The sequence below is a fragment of the Penicillium daleae genome (assembly GCF_028827525.1).
Source record: "Penicillium daleae strain IBT 16125 chromosome Unknown utg000007l_segment0_segment0, whole genome shotgun sequence".
NCBI lineage: Eukaryota > Fungi > Ascomycota > Eurotiomycetes > Eurotiales > Aspergillaceae > Penicillium > Penicillium daleae.
The window spans coordinates 4,147,480-4,162,947 of NW_026623155.1; the positions used below are offsets into that span (position 1 = coordinate 4,147,480).

Consider the following 15,468-nt stretch of genomic DNA (forward strand, 5'->3'; position numbering starts at 1 on the left):
CAAATCCCGAAATTAAATCGCAGAAAGCCCCTCTGCAGGGCTGACCCACGCCGCATCTTCCACTGAACGTCCACGTCTTCTTTCCCTCTTCCATGCTTATTATTGCGATCGTGCGATCGTGCGACCGGAGCGCCACAATCCATCCGAGTCTGTGATTCGGTTTCGGAACTTTTCTTCGCTATCTTGTCTCGACCTTCAATCTTCTTCCAGGGATCCGATCTAGCGGATGGTTTCAATGATTGAATGGTCTTTCTCCCCCAGTCCCCTTTCGATCCTATCATACCCTGCCGAGTGGCAGGGTAGTGAGGAACAAGATGGTCCTGGACCAGCAGATGCTGCACCTCAACCTCGAAGATCGTCGGCCCGGCAATTTCGCCATGGTCGTTACGCCGCCCGCTGAATCTGAGATCAGAACGCCCGACAAAGTTACAGGACCTCCGTTGCATGATCGTGAGACTACTACCACGACGCTGTCGAGTTCCCCTGCAATCACGCCCAATGACCCCATGAGCCGGATTTATCGCCACACGCCGACCCCGACAATCGTGCTCGATGGCTCGCTTCGGATCATTGAAGCATCCGATAGCCATTTAGCTCTATTCAGTCGCAGCCGAGAGGAACTCTTGAATACAAGCATCTATGAATTATCTCCGCGCAGTGTTCCGGCGCCAGACATTGCGTCGCTGAGTGGCGCGCTGGGCGCTGCCATTACCACGCGCACCCCACAGGCCATTCATTCTGTTCGCGCCCAACGGAATATGCACTTTTCTCTCCGAGTGACGCCAATATTTGAAGACGAGACCCTGATATACGTCCTGCTCGAAGCGCACTCCATGGGAGCTGAACAGCCGAAACACAATATTAACGAACAAATCTACCTGAATGAGACCTATAAGATTCTCGTCGACACTGTGAAGGACTATGCAATCTTTATGCTAGACACTCGGGGCTACATCGCGACATGGAATTCCGGTGCCGCTATTCTGAAGGGCTACACAGCGGACGAGATCATTGGGAAGCATTTCTCCATCTTTTACGGGCGCGAAGATTGCCAGGCGAACAAACCGGCGCGAGAGTTGGAACTCTGTATACGAGATGGCAAAGTGGAAGACGAGGGTTGGCGCTATCGAAAGGACGGGGTTCGCTTTTGGGCAAACGTTATGATCACACCCATCTATCAGCTTGGCCGACACGTAGGGTTCGTGAAAGTGACCCGCGATCTCACGGAGCGCAGGGCCGCAGAAGAACGCCTAATTGAAGCATTCGAAGAGTCGTCAAAACTCAAGACTGAATTTTTGGCGAACATGTCGCACGAGCTGCGCACTCCCATGAACGGAATGATGCTGGCCTTGACGATGTTGATGAGAACGCCTTTAACAAATGATCAGCAAGAGTATGCGTCCATCTTGGAAGACTCCACTACGATGTTGTTGCAAGTCATCAATGACGTACTGGACTACTCGAAATTGTCATCCGGCTCTTTTTCTCTAAATACGGACGTGCTGAACGCACCCAATATTGTGAACGCTGTCATTCGGAACTGCCAGCCAGCTCTGAAGCCTGGAGTGGTTCTGGAGAGTTTTATCGCCTCGAATTTCCCCAAAAATATCAAAGGCGACCCGCTGCGTTTCCGGCAGGTGGTCCAAAACTTGGTGAGCAACGCAGTAAAATTTACCGAGAAAGGTTACGTCCATGTTAAAGCATCATGCTCGGTTGATCCGAATGACCCTCAGTCGTACATTGTGTCTGTTCAAGTTGAAGACACTGGTATTGGCGTACCCGAGGCCGCCGTCAACACGCTCTTCACCCCCTTCACGCGATTTGCAGACTCTGCCACACGTCGTTATCAGGGAACGGGGCTGGGCCTTTCCATATGCAAGAGTCTCGCAGAATTGATGGACGGTGCCGTCGGATTTCATGCCAACCCAGAACGATCGGGTAGCGTGTTTTGGATTCGGGCCAAGATGCGGCGCATCGACTGGCCCGCCCTCCGAATTCCTAAGAGCATCAAACCATCGACTCCAGAATCCACGACCGTGGACACCTCCGCTCTCCTTCATAAGGTCGCCGGACAGAAACAAATTCTGCTGGTCGAAGATAACAAGGTGAACCAGACGATCATGATCAAACTCCTGGCAACCCTAGGGTTCCAGAGAATAGATGCCGCCTGGGACGGCGCGGAGGCTGTGCGTATGGTCAAGCAAAAGCCGCTGGCGTATCATGTGATTCTGATGGATATCAACATGCCGGTGATGGATGGCCTGATGGCGACCGAGCAGATTCGACAGATGAGAGTAGATGTGCCCATCATTGCGTTGACTGGGAATGCTTTGAAGGGTGACGCCGAGACGTATCTTGCCAAAGGCATGAATGATTACATTGCTAAGCCTTTGCACCGTCAACAGCTGGTTGACATGTTGTGGAAATGGTGCGGACCTGAAGCTGGCGGAAGTTGATTCGAGTTTATCGATCTGATGTCGAATCATTTCACACCTCGTGCTTGTCGATCAAGATGCCGAGTCTCTGGTCGCCTCACGATCGCAAGCTCGCCCCGATAATTGAGCTCCACCACCTTGCGCTACCCCGCCTGCAGGATCAGAGGACGCATCGCACGGAGTCAGTGCAATCTTCATCTCTCCAATCCACACCGAGACCGTGCATGCTGCATCATGCATGAGACTGTGATATCTCGTGCGTGATGATGGCGAATGCAGCCAATTTCGAAGAGGTTCGAACAATTTTCCATTGGCACCTTCAAATCGAATCTTTAATCTTTCCAAAAGGCCTGTGATTTTCCGACCTCATTTTGCCTGGGAAAATCAGATTAAGATCAACAAAACCAAGTCTCGGCAGGGGGAGCGGAGAAGTCTTCAAGGCTCTCTTGGACTCTCTCTTGGACTCTCTCTTGGGTACGGGGCGTCGTGCTCAGAACAAGCCCTGAGAGAACAGGATCGCCACAGAAAGCGTCGCTGGCTGTCCCTAATAATGATAGCCGATAGACTAACTTGGTGGCTCCTTGGCTTTTTGTTTACGTTGATGACAGTCGACACTACGGGGGACCCTGGCGCCACTGGTGCTTATTTTTGTATCCCCTATCATCTCATGCCGAATCTCGAAGGGGTATTGATCTTCTCCTTGCATCTGCCTGCGGCGTGAACTGGTCGATAAGCGAACACTGCAGCCTCTTAGCTAATATGGCATAGCATCTCAGTTATACTACCCTGTTTATTTGAGTAAACATGAATCCCATTTCAGCCTTTGTATCGAGACAAAACAGTCCACATGACCGAAATAATGGCATGGATTTCGTGATGCGGGGGAAAGTAGAGCCTAGTTAAAAGTGCCGAACCAAGTTTCGAGTCTCGCTGTAGTCTCTACGGAGCATAGTTACTGTATCGGGCTAGGAATGTGTTCTATTCAGCAGCAGCTAGCCAAAGGACGCCGACGGAGCACATGCGCCTCGGTAGATCCCAAGGGTCTCATCATTTACCTTCAAGCTCAACCCGCCAATCTTTCTGTGTGTGGAAAGTCAAAAATCAAAAGGAGATAAGGGATCGTCGTCCACCCCCTCCACCGAATATCCCCGCTTGCTCGGCGCCGTAGTACGTACGGTACTGCGCTTATGTACTGTAGCGTCTCCCCTTTTCCCCCCTGGTGCCTGTGGATATGTCCCACTGCGGCATTCCCCATATTTCTGAGAGACGGCATGTAAGGAATGGCGTAATTAGCACTGGGAATCAGGCTCCATCTTATATCAAGATCAACGTGATGGATATCTTCATTGGCCTGACCAGAAGGATTCCAAACCCTGCGGATGAGGATGGGAGCAGTGGATTGCCAAATGGAGTCCAATGGCCCCCACTTGGAGCCGTTGGTGTGGAGAGTCAGCCAGTTCAGGGAAACCTTGTTGATTTCATAGCCAATGATAATCATTCAAGCATTGAGAATTCGGAGCTGCTCCTTGTGGGATATGGAGAGCTCTGATTATTACTGCTACCGTACAGAGTAGTCTGTTGCTTTTCCGCCACGACATGACTATTTGATTGGCGAGTGTCTTAGTGATGAAGAAAGAGTAAATACAGTAATAGCAACGCCAAGAAGGATTGTTAATCGTAGTTTGGGATGTTCTCTACTTCCTCGTTTCTGCCGAGGCAAAGAAACCCTCCTCGAGGGCAATTGGAACTTGGAAGCCTCTCGGCCACGTTCTAGTGGGCTACTTAGCACTGACTGAAGGTGGCTAACCATGGTTGTTGACGAGCTTCCCCTTTTAGCTCTTGAGATCCTGGCTGCACATGGAGTAAACGTCCAGGGAGACATGCTCTACTGTTCCTATATGAGACCAAAAGGACCACAACGCAGCGAGAGCATAACTAGGAGCATCACGATGGTCCCTAGCTTACTCCCAACGGAATTTCCTCTCGAAAATCCAATCTGATCCACGAGACAGCAGGCAGAATACCGCCGAGCACGGCTTTCTGCATCGTGGGGCCATACTAACAACAAACTACTCCGCAGTAGTCTGCTAGTCTCCGCCAATTGTTGGGTCACACGAACGGTTTGCCATCCGAAGACACAGATGAATGCATACCACAAACTTAGAATTGAAGATGGAATCGAAGAATAGAGGAGGCAAAAGAAGAGCCATCACATGGTCCCTCATCAATCTTATCCGAGCAGATCGAAGTCAGATTGATGGCTCTCGTTTTGTCTTTTACGCACAGCCGCTCGGCCAGGGCGATGCAGCGTAAATAGACCAAGTAGAGGGAAAGAAGAATGGATACTACAGTAGTTTCCTAGCCCCGAATCTGCCAAGTTCATTCCCGTCCGGCTTTCATCGTGAGGTCCAAGCATCACCGATCGACCACTGTTCTTACTCAGCTGGGGAGGTGACTAACTAACTACAGTAACTATCCCAAGTTCAGCCCATCCACCAACCCCAGATGCTCAAAGTAAATGTCCCGCTCCAGACCCGCTTGCCACGCCGATCGTCGTTCCACACATGAAGTGAGAACCCGCGGTCATGGCATGCTTAGCCTGTGCATTCGGTGGCCCTGTGAGACTGTTCATTGGATGTTTTCTGGGCTTGTGGCTCGTTTGACGCTGGAAAGTAGGGTCTTTCCCCTCCCAGGAACAGGGGGAAACAATAATAAGGTCTGACGAAAAGAGTAGTAAGGAGGGAATCACGAGTGGGAGGTCAGTGGAGAGAGGTATATATATACATGGTTCGACCTCGAGGATTGACTCTTTGTTCCATTGTGTATGGAGTGACTGACTTGACACCGGTCTCTCTCCCCTGTCTTTGAACTCCTCTCCTGCCATGATGAAGTCATCCATGCTGCTGCTCCTCGGAGCTGCGGCTGCCGTCATGGCAATGCCTGCCCCCCACGACTACGAAGTTCATGAGCGTCGTGAATATATTCCCGATTCCTGGATCCAGAGCAAGAAGCTGGATGGATCAACTACGCTCCCCGTGCGAATTGGATTGACGCAGTCGAATCTGGACCGCGGTCATGATCTTCTGATGGAAATGTATGCTGCGCTTTACTGAGGTTCTTCGGGGCTTTGACTGACTCGATGGATACTCAAGCTCCAACCCATCGTCTAGCAGCTATGGGAGGCACATGACGGAGGCCGAGGTGCATGATCTCTTCGCACCCAGTCAGGATACAGTCGACAACGTGCGATTGTGGCTGGAATCTTCCGGCATTGCGGTAGACCGCATCAGCCATTCCGTCAATAAACAATGGTTGCAGTTCGACGCCAGTGCCGATGAGCTGGAGAAGTTGCTGCACGCGGAGTATTATCTTTACTCTCATGCTGAGACCGGTCGATCACACATTGCCTGTCGCGAGTAAGCTGGACAATATCTTAGCGCATGCAAATAATATTGGCTGACTCAAACCACTTTATTAGGTACCATGTCCCTCATTCGGTGCGGGAGCACATCGACTTTATCACTCCTGGCATCGCCCTCCGTGAGGTGACTGGTGTCTCCAGGACCAACAAGCGTGATCTTGACAAGCGTCGCATCAATGGCACGCCAGTGAGTATTTTGCCCATTGCACAGGGCATCTTGGATGAACTGCTCGGTGGCTTGGGTCTGTTGGATCTCTGCGACTTGGCTGTGACTCCCGATTGTATCCAGAGTAAGCAATGCTCGGTGGTCATCCTTCGCGTGACAAGAGAGAGGGTTCTTCTGACAACCCTTGATAGAGATGTACAACATTCCCAAGGGGACTTCAGCAACCCCCGGCAACGAGTTGGCCATCTTCGAAAGCATTGCCGATGTCTATGCCCAGGAGGACCTCGACCTTTTCTTTGCTACCTTTTCAAGGTACGTATCTGTATTTACCAAACCAAGCAGATTTGAAACTGACCATCATTGAAGCAACATCCCCACTGGCACCCACCCCAAGCTACAGGGTGTTGACGGTGGAGCAGCCCCAACTTCCGCTGTTGCTGCTGGCGCCGAATCTGACTTGGACTTCCAAATCTCATACCCGATCATCTGGCCCCAGAACTCTATTCTCTTCCAGTCCGATGACATGGTGTATGAGAACAACTACACCTTCCAGGGATTCCTGAACACTTTCTTGGATTCCATCGATGGCTCGTACTGTAGCGAGATCTCCCCTCTGGATCCGCCATACCCAGACCCCCAGCCTGGCGGTTACAAGGGTCCCCTGCAGTGTGGCGTTTACAAGAAGCCCACCGTTCTTTCGATCTCCTATGGTTCGGCCGAGGCCGACCTTCCGATTGCCTACCAGCGACGCCAATGCAGCGAATTCATGAAGCTGGGTATGCAGGGTATGTCTGTTGTAGTGGCCTCGGGTGATTCAGGCGTGGCTGGTCGCGGTGGTGATCCCACACCCAGCAACTGCCTGGGCGAGAATGGCAAGGTCTTCGCTCCGGATTTCCCTGCTTCATGCCCATACTTGACAGCAGTCGGTGCCACCGTCATCCCAATGGGTGCTTCGGCCAGCTCGCACCAGGAAGTGGCCGTTACTCGCTTCCCCTCCGGTGGCGGTTTCAGCAACATCTACGAGCGACCCGACTACCAGGCTCAGGCGGTGGCCGACTACTTTTCCAAGGCGGATCCGGGCTACCCATACTACGAGAGTGTCAACAACAACAGCTTTGGCGCGAATGGGGGCATCTACAACCGAATTGGCCGTGGCTACCCCGATGTCTCAGCTATTGGCGATAATGTGGTCATTTACAACAAGCTGGTCCCCACTTCCATTGGCGGCACATCGGCCTCGGCTCCTGTGTTTGCATCAATTCTGACTCGCATTAACGAGGAGCGACTGGCTGCCGGCAAGCCGACCGTGGGATTCGTGAACCCGGTGCTCTACGCCCATCCGGAGGCCTTTTACGACGTGACCCAGGGTACCAATGCGGGCTGTGGCACGAATGGATTCAGTGCTGCGGCGGGTTGGGATCCGGTGACGGGCATGGGAACTCCTAACTACCCAGCTTTGTTGAAGGTCTTTATGAGTCAGTAGAGCAGTCAGTTGAAGCTCTGGGGGAGTCCTCGCTCCATTACATGATTAGAGATAGCTGGCAATATATATGCCTTAGTCCAGCTCAATGCATGACCCGATTTAATTGATTCGACTCGATTCCTTTGAGAATCCAATGGATGTAGAAAGCAGGTAAACAGACCAGGTTAAATAAAGGAGCGACTCGCAACTATGGTCCTTGGAATTAGGGCACTACAGTATATGTCTGGAGTAGCCAGATGCCCATTGCTTCCCACCTTATCAGCCTCGCAGACCCTGAGCCCGGCTCAGACGGCATCATTTAGTGATTATCAAGAGCCCAGTTATTCTGGACACGTGTACGGAGTATGCATATAACCGACAGCAGGGAATCCGTTCGGCCCGGAGAAGATGCGAGAGTCGGAGCGATCGAGCCGACCAGACCGGCGATCCTCCGAGAGGGGCCAGCCTCAAGTGGAGAAGTGGAGGAGCAATCATCAGTTGCTGAGAAACCAGTATGGAGATGTTGTGCAACTCCAATATTCAAAGCCAATGAAAATCGGTGGATGCATTGTCCAAACCTGAAGATGCCCCTCACTAGACCAAATCGGGTGCCCGAATTGCATTGATGAGAGATTTCATTTCCAGTGTGTTCCCCAAGGTACCCCAAGGTACAGAGGGCAGAGGCACAAGCTTTTATAACCATTCTTACAAAACATCGTCTCGGCCATGGAACGCCTCATCCTAACCTGCCTAAAAGCGACTAGTGGCGGGTCGGTAAAAAAAGGTACACATATCCGGAAGGACCAGAAACGGAGAACACGCGGATAATTAGAATGATATCACCAATTACTCAGCAGATGTGGGGGAACCACGCCACTGAATCGATTCAATTAAGGGGTTTCTTGGGGTTGCGAGTTGGAGAGAAGGTCCAACCCGAACGAGAACGATCGAGGGTTGACCCTGTCAATGGCACTGTCTATGACTCTATAGCGTCGAAATCAAGGCAAAGACCAGCTAGTGAGAGAGGATTGAGGCCTGCAGAAATCCCAAATCGACACATACCAGACCAGCTCCAACAGGGAAGTACCCTGACCGCGCGATGCCCTCGCAAAGTCGCGAAACTCGGTGGAGTCTGCTCCGAAGGCGGGCGTGGGATGAACCCCGCCGGAGAAAGAAATCCACGTTGCGCGGGTGTGGATGCTGTCATTAATGAAAGTATTTGTTTTATTCTATAGTGAGAGCGCAAGACGTATTTAAGTGGCGCGTCCCCGTTATAATCTACATTGCTTCATTTTTCAACTTCCTCTACTTACCCTGCCCTCCCATCACCTTTGCGATATCCCCATAGTCCACCATGTCTCTCGGCAAGAAGGTCGCCCTTAACACCGGTGCTAAGATCCCGTATGTGTTCCAGCATGACGATCGCGTACCCCTCTGCCTACAAATGGCCGTGTTAACCACAAACGGGGAAACTAATACATTCATACAGCCAACTGGGCTTTGGCACCTGGCAGTCTGCCCCTGGCCAGGTCGGCGTAGCTGTCTATGAGGCCCTGAAGGCCGGTTACCGCCACCTGGTAAGCTCCTCTCCTGTCCTCGATGCAGGTTGAAGAACAAAGTAGAGAAAGGAAGGTTAACAATCGCTAGGATCTCGCTACCATGTACGAGAAACCCCCTTCCAGTTCCCCGCCGCAATGAATCGCCTAATTACCTTCGGCAATTGACATAGAATGCAAGACACTAACCTTGGATATCGCGATTTAGCTACCAAAATCAGCGTGAGGTTGCCTCCGGTATCAAGCGCGCTTTCCAGGATGTGCCTGGTCTGAAGCGTGAGGACCTCTTCATTGTGAGTAGTTCCAAGAGAAGTTGGACTTGTCGCCATGTTCTTGTGTACTAACTTGAATTTTCTCGACCATAGACCTCCAAGCTGTGGAACAGGTAATTGATGATACACACTCTTTTCCCACATGGGAAGTTAAAATTGCGAAATGATTCTAATTCCATACAGCCAGCACCGCCCCGAGGTTGTCGAGGCGTCCCTGGATGCCTGCCTTGCTGAGCTTGAGCTCGACTACCTGGATGTACGAATCTTGCCCAGCTGAAGAACTGATCAATCATCGGAGGAAGTATGCTGACGCTATTGAAGCTCTACCTGGTCCACTGGCCCGTCGCTTTCCAGAAGGGCGAGTCTTACTTCCCTCTTGTCGAGGGCAGCACCGTTGAGGGTGGTGATGTGATCATTGATGACGGTGTTTCCATCGTTGACACCTGGAAGGGTGAGTAGACTCTTGATGCTAGACTTTGGTGCAAGATAGGATCGGCTGACCTTGACGGTGTATCGTTATAGCCATGACCCGGCTCCCCAAGAGCAAGGCCCGCGCCGTTGGTGTCTCCAACCACTGCATTCCCCACCTCGAGGCCATCATCAACGCTACCGGTGTTGTGCCCGCTGCCAACCAGATCGAGCGTCACCCGGTCCTGCAGAGCAACGACCTGATTGAATACTGCCAGAAGAAGGGCATCCATGTTACTGCCTACTCTGTGCGTGACACCCTGGGATCTAGCAAAAAGATTCTCGCAAAGCTAACCATATCATATTATTAGGCCTTCGGTAACAACATGTTCAACATCCCTCTCCTAATCACCCGCCCTGAGATCAAGGAGGTCGCCGAGGCTGTTTCTAAGCGTACCGGCCAGGAGGTCACCCCAGCTCACGTTATCCTCGCCTGGTCCCAGGTCGGTGATCACAGTGTCATCCCCAAGTCTGTGACTCCCTCGCGCATTCGCGACAACTTCAAGGAGATCGAGCTTACTGCCGAGGAGGTGGAGAAGGTCAACACTCTGGGCAATGACCGCAAGCGTTACAACACTCCTTACATTGCCAGTGTGTACACCCGATTGCCCCAGCACGTCCGAAGGTGGACTTTTTGGAATGAATTACTAACCGATTTGCCCTACAGACAAGCCTCGCTGGAACATCGACATCTTTGGCGAGCCTGAGGAGGCTCCTGCTGGCCACAAGGTCATTGTCTAAATTTTCTGGCTATCCTTACTTCCCCTAAAATGAATGAATGAAATATGTACTTTCACACATGAAGTTGTCTGTAAGCTCTGGTAGAAGGGCGCAACGACGCATTCGCCAGATATTCACCATTCAAACTTTCCGTAGCTTTAGAAGAAATCGTTAGAAGGTAGACTCTAGCATGGGGAATTCTGTGTGGACAATGACGATGAGTGCAGATTCATGAATAGAGATACAATCATCCATGGGGTTTCAGCCTCGCTTTGTCACACATCAGAATTGATCGGCCTTTGATGTGAACTGAGGACGGGACCCGCATCTAACTCGTGGTATTCACGAACGGGAGTCGATACCATCGGCACTTCGTAGATGGAGCTACCGTCCAGTTGCGCAGCGGTGGAGCCCACAGGTTTCCTTGGGAGTAGAGTCTTCAGACTCGGCTGATTAGGGGGAGCGGTTTGTTTCTCATTATACACTATTATCGACGGCGAGTGTGGAGCTGCCTTTGGCATATTTTGGCTTTTCTGATGGCGACGCGCCCGTAGTACATACCACGGAATCAATAGAATGAACAATACCCCCAAGATGACGCCGACTGCAATGCCCCCTTTCGCACCAGGACTCAGCGAGGAACCGCTTGAACCCGAGGCTATGCAGGAGAAACCCCCGCGATAAACACCTTCAGACTGTAGGCTGTTCAGAGTGCTGCAAGACATGGACTTGGAGCCACGGATTGTTGTCTCGCCGTTCACTTCATCTAATGAAGGTAGTGAGACACTGCATTGAGTTCGCTAGTTCTGTTGTCTCACCATGCAGGGCATAGCATGAAACATGAAACTCACCTGCTGAATGACCCTGTCAACTGCAATTGACCCTCAACCTTTTCTAGATCCTTCATGGTGAGAGCTTTTAGTTTCGAGTTGCCCGTGATAGAAATTCCCGAAGAGACGTCAGACAAAGCATCCATCGTTAAGCTAGTCAAGGATCCCAGGCTGTGCAACGTCAAGGCGCCTTTGAAGGTATCGAGGTCAGGCGCGACGAGGCCAGTTAATCCCGATACCCTTTCTGCAGTAAATGAGCCCTTGATCTCCTCAATATTGTTTAACGTGATCGTCCCACTGACAGAGGATGCGATGGTGATGCTGCCATGGAGAGTGTCGCAGTTAGCCAGATTGTTAGCATCGCTTTGACTGGAGGTAACGACATTGCTTGAGCCTGTATATCTCGCATCAGTTAGATAATCAAGAGAAAGGGATAGAATGCATCTATATCGGTATATCTCACGAACAGTTGTTTGAATCAGCTACTGCTACCTGCCATAATGTGGCAAAAATGACCAAAAGAAACAACATTTGCGCAAGCGACAGGCCTCGGCGATCAAGTCCTGCCCAGGTATATGTCGTGCATCAAGGCAACAACATCCGGGACATCTACATTAATATTATATCAGAGAGCTCTGGGGCGGAGTCAACTTATTCTAAATCTCTGCCATTCGACGGACTGGCTGTCACAGACTAAGTCGGCGGAGTTATTGATATTGATGCAGGGTCATAATCGCTGCCATTGGATCAAGTCTAGGATCCCATGCATACGAACATTGCCGCAATTCACTCTCACGGCCGCCCATCGGCCCTGTTTAGCGTGTTGGGGCAGGTGTTGATTGTAAAGACCTCGAGCTAGAGAAGGGTGGAATCAATCATTGGTAGCGATTTTTCGCTGGGAAATATTAATGAATATTTCTTTTTCATCTTGAACTGGGCATTTAAGAATGAAAGGGACCATTGTCGAGCGTATCAACCGCTCGCCATACGCCTGTTATCGGGATAGATGCAGTTCTACTTTTGCATCCGATTGGCACGCAGCAGAATTGGATAGCCAAGGGACAAGCGGGGGATTTCGGGCGAGAGAGAAAGTACGAGCATTGGGATTATCTTGACGTCACCTTGGCGAGAAGAAAGCATTATTGTAGATGTCCTGGCACATTATTGTATATAACCTTAATCTGAAGAGGACAAGAAATGTTTCGAGTCGAAAATGTCGAAGGATCACAGAAACAGAAATGGCGTAACAAGGCTGGTTACTTTCCATTTCGGGAAGGGGTGGAGAAATCCTGCTGACTCAGCAAATGCGGGGGACCTCAGGCTTGAACTTTCCCGGATTCTTCTTTCCAGCTCCACTCCAACTCCAACGCCAAAAGGGTCAACGAGGGCCAGAAAGAAGAGCGTGGGGATGAAAATACCTCAGTGTACATACAGAATCCAAATATTGCCCTCATGAGGACCTGAGGACATGAAATGAGAGTGGGCAAAGGCTGTGAACGGTGTCGGTATCGTCACATCCGCTGTGTGATTCCTCCAGGGGCCTCGTCCTGTGCGCCCTGCGCGCGCCAAGGGCGAGTGTGCCAGCTCGACCCGCCCTTCCACTTCAAAACAGTCCGCCATGTTTACCAGAAGAGCAGTGGCACATCGGCAAGATTCGACCTAGAATGGAATGAAGATCAAGTCTGGGTAGATACGGCCCGGCCTGGTAAGTTCGATCAATAACACTTCGAGTAGAGATGAATGGAGAAAAAGCTGAAGCTGACTTCTCTACTGTTCAGTGACGTTTGTACTCGAAGCCTGCGATGAGGCAGATGGGCCCGTAGAAGAGTCTGTTCAAGAGAATCAGACCGTTTCCGCAATGAGACCTCTATCGTCAGACTCGCCTTGGGATCCGCATCACGTCGATGGAGTTTCAGAGATTCCCAACGTGGACCATGCTAGTCCTCGACTGGTGCAATTGCATTCCAATGAGCTTTCACCGCAGCCGCAGATCATGGCAAGCTACCACCACTCCCCTCCTACGACGGATGGACCTTCTGCCCTATCACTGCGAGAAGCGTCGCTGATGCGTAGCTTCATTCAACGAATTGCTCCATGGGTAAGTCGGCATTCTTGTGTATGGAAAAAAAAATCTTGCTTCTGACGCGATTCACTCGCCCAGGCGGACATTTGCGACCCTCAATGCCATTTTAGCACCGACGTTCCCCGCCGGGCATTACAAGTCCCCATGTTGCTCAAAGCAGTGATGGCTCTTGCGGCCCGGCATGACGCAATTCTCAGCAACCAGAGCGACTGGGAGGCTTCGGAATACCATGACCAGTGTTTGGGCTTGCTCATTCCGGCGTTAGATCAGCCTGAACAGACCTACGATGAGAACCTGTTGGTCACAGTAGTCCTGTTACGGATATATGAAGAGCTGGAAAACAGCACCGACCCGCAATTCCACCTGTTAGGATCCAATCGCCTGATCAACTTGATGTCTCGCTCCGCATCTTCGGGTGGACTGGCAGAGGCTGTCAGCTGGCAATTTCTGCGACAGGCCATCTACGCATCGGTGGTACAGTATCAGCCGTTGCAGCTGGACCTGCAAAACTACGAGCGATCCTCCATGTTTCAACGCACAGATGATGCTGCATTTGCAAACATGGTGATTTTTCATTGCGCAGATATTCTGCGAATCTGCCGCAACGTGCCCCAGGAGCCCGTGGATGAAGATGCACGACTCCAAGTGGCCCGCGCCGTCGAAGAGTGGCACCACGCGAAACCAACCACCTGGCAGCCACTCCGATACCAACCGGCGGATGTGACTGTGAATCGACCGTTTCCTGAAATATGGATGATGTCGGCCCCCGCAGGTTTGCGCCCCTTGGAATGAATCTCCAGTCACTGTCTCGGGCACTAACAGAGAGTCTAGTTGTTGGAATGCAGTATTATCATGCCGTCTGTATATTCTTGACATTTTCTGAGGGGTGTTCACGACCCATGAGTGATTACCAAATGGCACGCTCGCGGCGGGTGTCAGAAGTATGAATTGACTCAATATCAGTATCGCCGTAGTGGACCGTGTGACTAACCTCACCTTGATAGAGAATCATTGCTAGCCATATTGTCAGCGTTATTGGCTTGTCTCAGTCCAACGAAAGTGTTCATAATGCCTATTTCATGGCATGTCATCTGCTCCATCGATGTTGGTCTTCCTAGTCCCCGGCGATGTATAAATTCGACTAACTTCTGTCTAGTTGGGTACTGCCTGAAGCACTGGACCGAGCAACAGGGCTCGTTGAAGTTTCTATCCTGTGTAGAGAAAGTCCTGGGCTGGCGTACCTCGTGGATCAAGCAAGAGCTGGAGCGCCAGTGGGCCGAACTCGGCCAGGTGGATAGCCCCGATAGCTGAAGACTTGGCCAAGACTCTTGACCAGAGTCTCTTCTGTAGCCGTAACCCAGTTGTGCGCCAAGGATATTCGTAGTACCTCGGTTTCTGGGTAGAAAGAGACAGGAGATCGCGTTTCTCCGTATGATGATACTAGACCACAGGCATCTGGACGGATTTCTTGCCATCTTTGCCTCCTGCAACCAGGCGACAAGTATTTCATAATGTTTCAATCTCAAAATTCATTGTAGATACGTCGGCTTTATTACATATCTCCGATTGCCCCGGTGGGTCAAATCAGAGCTGCTGTGTGGCGAGATGGATGGGCCTGGTATACTTCGGGATCTGCGGCCAAGACCAGGAGGATTTCTAATCAGTCCAGACCAGGAAGTTTGACTAGGTGAATTAGCCGCACCCAGTCTAGTGTCCTTTGGTGATGATCCCAATAGAGTAAATGCCAATGCTCCCGGAACCCCCGCTCCGCGATCCTCCTGTTCATTGCAATGGCATATGCTGATTCGATTGATACTGCCACCATTTGCATTGATTGGACTTTCATCAGCGGCGCCGGAGAGCTTTTGTCCAAAGCGAAGCAATTAGTCCCGTCAGACGCCGTCGCCGTCATCGTGCTTCATTGAGTCTCGAATCGTCCATCCAATTTTCTAGACTGGCCCGTATAAAAGGCTAAAAGAGCCTCTTGTTGTTCGCCTTACTCCCACTTTGCTTACTCTCCTACCCCTTCATAGTTTCTTCTCTCTTTGCTTCTCA

General features: G+C 51.2%; 5 protein-coding genes across 5 annotated transcripts; 4 read left to right on the plus strand and 1 right to left on the minus strand.

Annotated features, from left to right (window-relative positions):
* Window positions 1–314: 314 nt before the first annotated feature.
* fos-1 (sensor histidine kinase/response regulator Fos-1/TcsA) lies at window positions 315–2,456 on the plus strand (the record flags this gene model as incomplete). The annotated part of the gene is made up of 1 exon (XM_056912073.1): window positions 315–2,456. The coding sequence occupies one exon, from the start codon at window positions 315–317 to the stop codon at window positions 2,454–2,456; it is 2,142 nt and encodes a 713-aa protein (XP_056764899.1).
* Window positions 2,457–5,317: 2,861 nt separating this feature from the next.
* N7458_008692 (S53 family peptidase) lies at window positions 5,318–7,505 on the plus strand (the record flags this gene model as incomplete). Its single annotated transcript, XM_056912074.1, has 5 exons — window positions 5,318–5,529; window positions 5,588–5,851; window positions 5,914–6,146; window positions 6,214–6,334; window positions 6,389–7,505. 5 exons carry the CDS (start codon window positions 5,318–5,320, stop codon window positions 7,503–7,505), a joined length of 1,947 nt encoding a protein of 648 aa, XP_056764900.1.
* Window positions 7,506–8,838: 1,333 nt separating this feature from the next.
* On the plus strand, window positions 8,839–10,521 carry akr1 (putative aldehyde reductase (AKR1); the record flags this gene model as incomplete). The annotated part of the gene is made up of 10 exons (XM_056912075.1): window positions 8,839–8,885; window positions 8,974–9,061; window positions 9,132–9,145; window positions 9,249–9,333; window positions 9,406–9,425; window positions 9,496–9,568; window positions 9,634–9,763; window positions 9,835–10,028; window positions 10,092–10,371; window positions 10,448–10,521. 10 exons carry the CDS (start codon window positions 8,839–8,841, stop codon window positions 10,519–10,521), a joined length of 1,005 nt encoding a protein of 334 aa, XP_056764901.1.
* Window positions 10,522–10,775: 254 nt separating this feature from the next.
* On the minus strand, window positions 10,776–11,861 carry N7458_008694 (uncharacterized protein; the record flags this gene model as incomplete). Its single annotated transcript, XM_056912076.1, has 3 exons — window positions 10,776–11,286; window positions 11,352–11,788; window positions 11,847–11,861. The coding sequence occupies 3 exons, from the start codon at window positions 11,859–11,861 to the stop codon at window positions 10,776–10,778; spliced, it is 963 nt and encodes a 320-aa protein (XP_056764902.1).
* Window positions 11,862–12,803: 942 nt separating this feature from the next.
* On the plus strand, window positions 12,804–14,724 carry N7458_008695 (Zn(II)2Cys6 transcription factor domain-containing protein; the record flags this gene model as incomplete). Its single annotated transcript, XM_056912077.1, has 6 exons — window positions 12,804–13,035; window positions 13,109–13,428; window positions 13,492–14,185; window positions 14,245–14,354; window positions 14,418–14,517; window positions 14,570–14,724. 6 exons carry the CDS (start codon window positions 12,804–12,806, stop codon window positions 14,722–14,724), a joined length of 1,611 nt encoding a protein of 536 aa, XP_056764903.1.
* Between the last annotated feature and the right edge of the window lie 744 nt (window positions 14,725–15,468).